At 38.9% G+C, this 9,706-nt stretch overlaps 2 protein-coding genes across 2 annotated transcripts; one reads left to right on the top strand and one right to left on the bottom strand.

The window, feature by feature from the left end:
* Positions 1-268: 268 nt before the first annotated feature.
* LOC100267148 (CBS domain-containing protein CBSX5) lies at positions 269-1,766 on the top strand. Its single transcript, XM_002269302.5, has 2 exons — positions 269-714; positions 818-1,766. Exons 1-2 carry the CDS (start codon positions 374-376, stop codon positions 1,629-1,631), a joined length of 1,155 nt encoding a protein of 384 aa, XP_002269338.1. The 5' UTR covers positions 269-373; the 3' UTR covers positions 1,632-1,766.
* Positions 1,767-2,197: 431 nt separating this feature from the next.
* Positions 2,198-5,451, bottom strand: LOC100248155 (uncharacterized). The gene is made up of 3 exons (XM_002267776.4): positions 3,283-5,451; positions 2,852-2,942; positions 2,198-2,682 (listed from the first exon to the last, which is right to left on the bottom strand). The coding sequence occupies exons 1-3, from the start codon at positions 5,341-5,343 to the stop codon at positions 2,492-2,494; spliced, it is 2,343 nt and encodes a 780-aa protein (XP_002267812.1). The 5' UTR covers positions 5,344-5,451; the 3' UTR covers positions 2,198-2,491.
* Between the last annotated feature and the right edge of the window lie 4,255 nt (positions 5,452-9,706).

Raw genomic sequence — 9,706 nt, forward strand, 5'->3', positions numbered from 1 at the left:
GCCTTATGCACGTGCGTATCACGTACTATCTAAATCCCGATACTCTCTTCTGCTGACGTGGCCGACAATGGACACCACATTTCAACAACCCAGCCCTAAAGTAGTTAGAGCACAAACATTTCGTGCTCTCTCCTCACCCTAAAGCCCGTAAAATAGCTGTAACGCCGTTACGTTGGGACCATTCCTTACACGACTCTAACAAATTCCCCGTAAATGATCACCGGCTATTCCCGGTAACGCCCCTTATAAGTATAGGCTGCTCTCCTATCTTCTGCTATTCGTCAGGTTCAACATCTAGAATTTTCTCTAGAATTCTCTCCTTCCGAATACCATCTTCTTATCATTTGTCTCTCCACATTCGGGTAGTTCTTGTATGGCAGTGAGTTTGCTAGGCCATGAAGTGTCTGATCTTTGCCTTGGGAAGCCAGCGCTGAGGTCTTTGCCCGTGTCCGCCACCGTCGCCGACGCGTTGGCCGCTTTGAAGAGGTCCGGCGACGCCTACCTCAGCGTATGGAGTTGTGATCACACCTCCAAGATCAACAAGTCCCATCTCGAGGATTGTAGGTGTATTGGCAAGATTTGCATGGTGGATGTTGTTTGCTTTTTGTGCAGAGAAGACAACCTCTCTTGTCCTTCTGATGCGCTGCAGTCTCCTCTTTCTCTTCTTCTTCCTAAGGTCCCTGGACTCGTTAGGCATTTGAAGCCAAACTCAAGGTTGGATTGAATTCTCAGTTCTACGGTTTTTTTTTTCAATTATTAATTTCTTTGTTTCTTTTTGTCCCAACCTGATTCGATTTGTTTTGATTTATTTTGTCAGGTTACTGGAGGCCATTGATTTGATGCTGGAAGGTGCACAGAACATTGTAATACCAATTCAAAGTCGCACCAACCCAAGGAAAAAGCTTGTCCCCAAACCCTCATTCAATTCGACTCTCCACAACGGCGTCGAATTCTGCTGGCTTACCCAAGAAGACGTAGTTCGCTTCCTCCTCAACTCCATCGGCAGCTTCTCTCCACTCCCGGGCTTGACCATCGAGTCCCTTAATATCATCGACACAGAAAACATCCCGTCCGTCTACTACCATGATCCGGCCTCCTCTGCATTGACCGCCATCTCTCAATCCCTCATCAACCAAACCTCCGTCGCGGTCCTCGACCAAGAGAACAAACTAGTCGGCGAAATCTCGCCGTTCACTCTTGCTTGCTGCGACGAGACTGTCGCGGCGGCGATCGCCACCCTCTCGGCCGGCGATCTAATGGCGTACATAGACTGCGGTGGCCCGCCAGAGGACCTAGTCCAGTTGGTGAAGGCAAGGCTGGAAGAGAGGAAGTTAGGGGCATTTTTAGATCTAATGGACGAGGAATTTTCATATTCTTCTTCTTCATCTTCTGATGAAGAATTCGGTTTTGGTAGGCGTGGCGGGTCGGGTAAATATTCAGCAAGAATGGCGAGGAGGTCTGAGGCGATAGTATGTTATCCATGGAGCTCATTGATGGCAGTGATGATTCAAGCACTTGCGCATCGTGTGAGTTATGTTTGGGTGATTGAGGAGGACTGGAGTTTGGCCGGAATCGTGACATTTTCCGGCATTTTTAAAGTTTTCCGACAACATCTCCGGACTCAGGCGTAGGACTAGAGACGATAGCATCACACAAAGACACTTCCCAACAAGCTATCACCAGCAAGGACAAAAAACATTAATAATAACATTTGTTGTTTTGTGTGTGTGTAATATTTAAGATAATGCAGAGCTAAATTGAGTTAAGATCTGCTGGTGCTAATAATATTCTTAGTACTTTTTGGTTCAACAATTTCACAGTGAAGCATTCGAAAGGGGAAGCTGTCTCCTAATAGGAGATGACATTGATTTAAAAGCCAGACTCTGACCAAGAGGCAGCTAATGATTTTCTATCATGAACAAACATATCATGGACTGGGACTAGTCATGGCCCAACCCAATTTAGCATTTGCAATCTTAGATGTGGTGGTGGCCTCATTTCTGACTGCTGATGGCCACTCCTTTTGTAGTGTCAAACCGATCAATCTAAAAACAAAACACATTAAAAGCGGTTCGAACAGATAATAAAGGAGCGCATCTCGACACCTTGCAAACAAACTAATGAAAATGAAGTCCGGCAATTGATCAATAACCCCATACAGCTTGCTGATGGAATCTGAAGTCAACTCAGTAGAGCGTGGACAAAGGAAAACTTCTCTATTTATTGATACAACAATTTTGCATCACAGAAACCATCTTTATTAGAGACGTGGTTTGGGGTATGAATTTAGTAGCATAAAACTTAATTTCCTAGAAATTATTTGATGGTGCATAAGGAACTCTAGGGTCCTTTCACAATTTTTTCTTAGGATCATGTAATTACTCATAAATGGCTAAGAAGCTAAGAGGCCCACTTGTACCAGGTGAATTGGGCAAAAGAAAAAAGAACGGTGAGGACCAGCTGCCTGCCTACCGGATTTTATATTCAACTACTAAAATCGCCTAAAACTGAGCTCAGATATGCATGACGACAAGGCCTCTTTCACTTGGAAATTGTCAGAGTCCATATCAAGCGCATCTTCATACAGCCTCTTCGCCTGCTGCAACAACTTTACCTTCTCTTTACTATTTCTTGGCCGTAGGCGAGATCTTTGCTGCAATGCCGCACCCCATCTGAACAGAGCTGCAATTCACACAGGTCATTATACTTCATGCATAACCCAGTAATTCCTATAGATATTTATCTTTATTTTGGAGGTCAATATGAACCAAAAAAAAAAAAAAGGTTGAAAGAAATTAAGAGGAATGTGACTTAATATTTATTATGCACCTAATGAAGAACTTATCCCTACCATCAGGCGTGTATACATTGCCTTTGGACATCATTGCATCAAATTTGTCAATTGCAGCCATGAACACCTTGTCAGCATCAAAGGCTGCCTCCTGAAATTTTGAAGATCCAATGAGATACAGAAAAAGTCAAGAACACAAGTTCAAAATCAAATTTTGCTTATGCAATAAAAGCAGTTTCAAACTAAGTCAGGTCAACAAAACAGTGCAGACATCATAATAAATATGTGTTCACACTGAATTGGATGGAAAAACTACTCCTTTCCATTTCCAAGCCCAATTCAGTGGAATATAGTGGAACACAAAAAGCCTGGGTACAGAAAAAGCAGACAAATTTAGTAATCCCTGGATGAGTTCCAAGTTGATGAAGCAAAATTGACATGAATGACCACAAAAAAGCAAAACATGTGAAGTAGAATGCTTAGTTGCTTACTGGTCCAATATCTGCAATCAATTGTGCACGGAAGGAGAGAGCAAGGCCCCAGTTGTATAGTGCTCTCATATCATTTCCATCAAGTGACAATGCCATCCTATATTTTCTGCCAGCCTCAACAAGGAGTTCTTCACACTCCTCACACACATCAACAAGAACAGATCCAATTTTATCTTTACTGCTGAACCGATCATCTAGTCCTTTCAGTGCTTTACCCCATTTGTTAATCAACAGGGGATCATTTCTTGAAAGGAGAGTTCTCAACTCACGACTGTTCTTTAACTTCAGTTCACCATGAAGAAGATAAGTGTTTCCCAACAGGCCCACAGCGACTAAACTCATGGGCTTCATGGCTATGGCTTGGGAGAGTAATTTGGCAGACTTGTACAATCTGATCTCTGCATGCCCTTCATGATCTCTACCCCTTACAGATTCCCTAGCTTGTTTAAGAAGGCCATTTGCTTCTGAAAGGTACCTATCAAACAACGCATCATCTGAAACTCGAGATGAAGAGGAACCAATCTCACTTTCTTGTGCAACCTGATGACCATCCAGATGGGAATCATCAATTTGATTCAGATTCTCTTCTCTGAAATGAGATCTGTAACTCCCATCTTCACTCTTTTTACTGCTATCAGTATGCATGTAAGCTCCATTTGAATTCTTGAGCATGTTTTCTTGTCCAAATGGTGCCTTGGTTTCCTTATGTTTCAGACTGAAACTAAAATCCACAGAATCAAGCTGACTTTCATGGGATGCCCACGTTTCAATTTCATCATGATGGCCCATCTTCAGAGAGACCTGGCGATCATTCATGAACTGAAGTCTCCTACTCCGGTAGCTATACTCATCATGTTTAAGAAGTCTTTTAGCACTCCCAACCATTCCCTCCAGATTCATTTTCCCATCATCTGGAATTACCTTTAGTCTTCTAGTTCCATCTCCTAATTTTTCAACACCGTCCTGGTAGCTATACTCTTCATGGTTAAGAAGTCTTTTAGCACCCCTACCTGTCCCCTCCAGATTCATTTTCCCATCATCTGGAATTATCTTTACTCTCCTAGTTCCATCACCCAATTTTTCCACTCCATCCTGATCCATGGCAAGCTTATTGTCATTAACAGAATTGAAAATCCTTTTTCCAACAGCATTTCCTTGACTTTGATCACTCACCTCCGCCTCCACCCCCTCTTGTGTGGCAGCATCCTTCAGTTTACTAGACTTTGAACCAACCAAATGATCTGCAAACAGACCACCGACTAATTGGAATAAATCAAAACCAGTTTCACTTACATCTTTTCTCCTTCTACTTGGCTTATGATCCGAAATCCTGTCCATTTCTTGATTAACCAAACCCATTTCATCAATACAAACTCCAATAACATTTCTAGAATGTGATGCTGATAAGCTGATTGATTCAATGACCTTGACATAACTTTCTAAATCACTCACAGTGATTTGATTGCAATCAATAGCTCTTCTTATATCGTGCCTTAAATTATTAACTTTAACATCAAATCCATCAAAAAAATCCACCAAATTCCTCAATTTCTCAATTGAAAGCCTAAAATTTTCATCCTTGGAATTTCTCTTATTCGAGCTTAAACTCACCTCGCTAGCACTTCCTCCACGAACAAGCCCAAATGAAAACCCCACGGCAAAAACAAAAACAGAAGCGGGAAAAACCAGAATTGAAGAAACCCTAACCCTAGAAATGGCCAAAGCACAAACAAGACCAAGGAGGAAAACGAACAAGTATTTTCTATCATCAATTCCTACAGAAACCAAAAAATTACGAAACTGATTTGACTCACCAGACTGATCCGAGCCACCACCGAGCCTCGGATCGTCCCATCCACCGTAATTCACCACATCCAAAGCAGAAGGAACTGTGACAGAGGAGAAATTCAAGCCTTTAGAACTCCAAAGCCGTTTTCTGTTCGAAAAGTGAAGAAAATTTCGATTTTTCCGAGGAAGTGATGGATAATGGAAGAGCAGAATCGATGGTGAGAAGTGAGGATTCAAATGGCGAATAGGCTTTGCAGAAATTATGGTTTTCATTTGAGCCTAATCGGATGAGGGCTCACGAACGATTTCTGTTACGTTTTACACCCCAGCGTCTCCCAGAGCCATAGCTTTCTGCACTGCGTTGATCAAAACGCAGCGTTTTCTAGTCTGTTCAAAGTTCAAAATACTAAGGCACATGTGTCAAACGGGCCGGGCCAGTTTTCACTGGGCTCGGTGGACTGCCAGTGACTTAACCCGCCCAATTAAAATTCACATGCCGGAGAGGCCCATTATAATATGGGCTTCGTGCGCCGGGCTGCGCTTGTAGAAAAGTATAATTTTAGAATATAAAGCATGCAATTAACAAAATATACCACTTTATTTAATATTTTAAAGGAATACAAAGCGTAAAATTGTATGAAAATTTTACGATTATTATCACCCAACCTTTAACTGAAATTTACATTATTGGTATTGAGAAAATTACAAAACATGCAAGCTTGAAATTAGAGCATATGCCAGATGGGTGTCACCATTTTGGGCCACCAAGTCCGGCATACCAGCTCGGGCCAGCCCAGCATGTCAAGTAACCATGGAGTGCCAGGGCAGAGTCGGCCCATATACTGTGTATATTTTGTGAATCTAATTAAAAGGTCATGTGGTTTGAGTAGCCCAGCCCAATTCAATGGTTGCTCCATGTTTGAACTATGTTCGTGGGGAATACGGGCCTTCTCGTTGTATTCCCTAAGAGTACTACCACATCTCAATTAAGTAATCAATGAATAACTTGATTTGGTTAATTTGTCCCCTTAAGTAAACTCCTTCTATCACAAATGTACCAAACCCTAGAGATAAGGTATGTGAGGTCACCATCGGAGGATCTTTGCCTAATATTTAGACCAAGAACGCAAATCCAGAAGCTAGATCCAACATCTTCTTGCCCTTTCCCATTTTTAGCCATCATATGCTATCTTTATTATTACTAACTAGATCATTGGAGGCAATGTCCTTGAGAAGATCTCGAGTTCTCATTTTCAATGCACAACAACTAAGGCATTAAGTCTATCAATAATGCACAATATCCCCATGTCAGCAACTTGTTCCATGTCAAGATGGCCAAGGGTGAGTCCATTGAAGATATCTTAGAGCAATTCAATAGTGTCATCAAGTAAGTATGAATGGTCATGTGAGTTGTCGAAGAGGTTGTCTTCCTTCTCCCCTCCCCAATTTACCTTTTTTTGAATCTATCTCATTGGTTTTGCCTTAAATGATGGGCAATATTTTCAAGCGACCTAATTAATATGCAATGTTGGAAGATGATCTCTATGTAGCTGAGGAGCCAAAATATGTGCTTTAATGATATATAAACACTATGCTTTATTCATTATAAAGGGGTTGAATCATGTAATTTAACTCAAATTGATGCTACGGCCCTAGTCATGCATTTGACTTCTACTTTAAGTTTAATTCTAGATTTTAAAGATGAAAAAATATAAAATGGAAAAGTCATTTTCAACTGAGGTAGAGGAAAAGGTAAGAAATGCATAAATGAGAGATTTGAGACTTGCAAGAATGAGGAGGCCTAAGCAAGGGCCAAACAAGTAAGTCGTGGACATGAAAGATAACAAATGAATGTTACAAAGAGAGTTAGAGAGCACGCAATGATGAGGAAGAAGGTTTGAAGCAAATGCAATCAAATTTAAAATGAAATTTAAAACCCAAACTTGGTAGCAATATATATCTTAGAAGAGTGAATTTTGAAGCACTTTCCATAATCTTTCTAGGTCACGTCACATATGTTTTTGAAGCTTAATAAGTTAGTAATCCAACGTTTTAAATGATTCATGATTTGAAGTTAAAATAAGGAAAATATGAGCAATTAAAGAGAATTGCACAAAGAGAAGTAGAAGAACATGCGAAATGCACAAGAGAGCCAAAGTTTACAGCATCTGAGAAACCATGAGAATCTATTTCGTATGATCACATGAATTTTTGCATGACCATGCCAACTCCATCATAATAATACTTTTGACACTACTCTTTCCTTATTGAATTTGATGATTTATTTACATGTCTCAACGATAATAATGATATATTTGCATGGACCCACATTGACATGATAAGAATCAATCTAGAACTAGTTTGTCATAAATCAAGCATATATTTGGGGTACAAGCTATGCTTGACAAAAATGAGACCATTTTCATCTTAATCAACATAACATTATTGAAAAAGAAGTGGATCGACTTTTATAAGCTTGTTTCATTTGAGATATCCAATATTTGGAATGGTTAGCTAATGGTGCAGTCATGTTAAAAAGAAAAGCAAGTGACGAATATACATAGACTATACAAATCTAAATGGTACTTGCCAAAAAGATAGTTTTTTACTTTCTCAAATAGAACAATTGTGGATGCAACCATCGATCATGACATGCTCTTGTAGTTTTGCTCATGGATGCATATTCTGACTACAATTAAATACCAATATACCCACCCAACTCCAAGTGAACCACCTTCATCACCAACAATGGCTTATATTGTTACATGATAATGTTGTTTGGCCTTAAATATGCAAGGGCTACTTACCAATGGATGGTCATTAATATTTTTTGTCATTTTCTTTGGCGAATGATAGGAGTCTATATTGATGATATGCTTGTCAAAAGCAAAGTTTGAGTAAATCATCTCTATCACCTAAATGAAGTGTTCCATCCTGTGTAGTAACATAAGCCAAAGCTTAATTTCTAAAGTGCACTTTTTGAGTTAATTTAGGTAAGTTCCTCAACTACTTCGTAAATTGTCATGGCATTGGAGCAAAACTTGATCAAGTGAAGGTCATTATTGACATAGAACCACTCACAATTGTGAGACAAAATTCAATCATTAATGGTATCGTTGGTTGCATTAAATAGATTTATATCTAAGTTTTTCAATAAGTTCCCTATTTTTTTCAAAATCTTGCAAGGAGTAAAATGGTTCATTCACTAGCTTGAAGTGAAGAAAAAAAAAACCCTTAATCATGTACTTTGCAACTTTTAGTTAGTGATTAATGCCTCATTACTAAAAATAGGCAAACATATTAAAAAACTAGTATATTATATTAGTAGTGCTCTATTAGAATTGAAAGTTTGTTACTTCATGTTTGAAGAAATTGCTTTTATCTTGTGAATGATTGTTAAAAATTTGATTGTGCTTTCAAGCCCATTTGATTTCAGTCAACACAAATTAGCTTATATAGGTTATTCTCTACAAACCTGACTCTTTCAACCAATTAGTGAAATGGGCGATCATACTAGAGAAGTACGATATCCATAACAAAACTATGAGCTCTTTGAAAGAACAAGTGGTTATTGATTTTATTATTGAGTTGCCTCTAGAAGGAGTACACACAAATAATATACTTCACCATTGATATTTGAAGGGTTAATATTGTTTGTAGATGGGATAGTATGGTGAAAATGGTCAAGAGTTGGGTTTGTTCTCTTAAGGATGACTTGTTTGAACAAGCAATTATATTTGGATTCAATGCATTGAATAATGAAGTTGAGTATAAAGCTTCATTGACTAGGTTGACTTAGGCTCAAGACTTATATATCATAAGAATGACAATATAAAGTGATTACTAATTGATGGGTAAGCGGATTGATGGAGAATATGAAGCTCTAGATGAGTATATGGTTGCGTATTTGAAGTTGGTCAAGCAATATTTAATTGCCTTTGAATGGACACAAATCATCCAGGTATCAAAAGATAAGAATGAGGACATTGATATATTGGAATATTTAGCTCATCTTCTAACCAAAAATCATGTTGATAAATCCTTATGGAATATTTGTCTCACCCCTCTAAGAATGTTCAAAGTCATTGTCAGCTATTGATGTATATTATATACTCTAACATGCCACTTTACCATCTAAGGATTATTGACTATCTTGTGTCAAATGATATGAGTGCAACTACAATAAGCTTTAATACCCTTATGAACTCTAGTAGCAACCTTAGGACCACACATGTTGGTGATTGTGGATGCTAAACTCAAGTACCCCTTTCGGAAAACTCATATCCAATGTCATAAACCCAAGGAAAAGAACAAAAGAAAAGCAGAGAAATTACAAAAATTAAAGGAAAAAAAGGAGGCTAAGAACATCTCCATACTTGGAATGATGAAGCATGAAAGCTTAAAACCCAATTTTAAAAAACAAGTGAATGAGAGAAAAATAGGAATGAAATAAATAGTAATAAATAACCTATTTTTTTTAGGTATTGTCTCAAGTGCTATGTGGTTTATGTCATTACTTAAGGGATTACTACATGCAATGTTAAGCCCTGAAATCAAGGCAAAACCCCTTTCTTTGCCACCTCTTAGCAAACTTCACCGTGTGACACATGACAATGCTTGATGCTTCTAATCTCTA

Source organism: Vitis vinifera, chromosome 10, assembly GCF_030704535.1.
Source record: "Vitis vinifera cultivar Pinot Noir 40024 chromosome 10, ASM3070453v1".
Lineage (NCBI taxonomy): Eukaryota > Viridiplantae > Streptophyta > Magnoliopsida > Vitales > Vitaceae > Vitis > Vitis vinifera.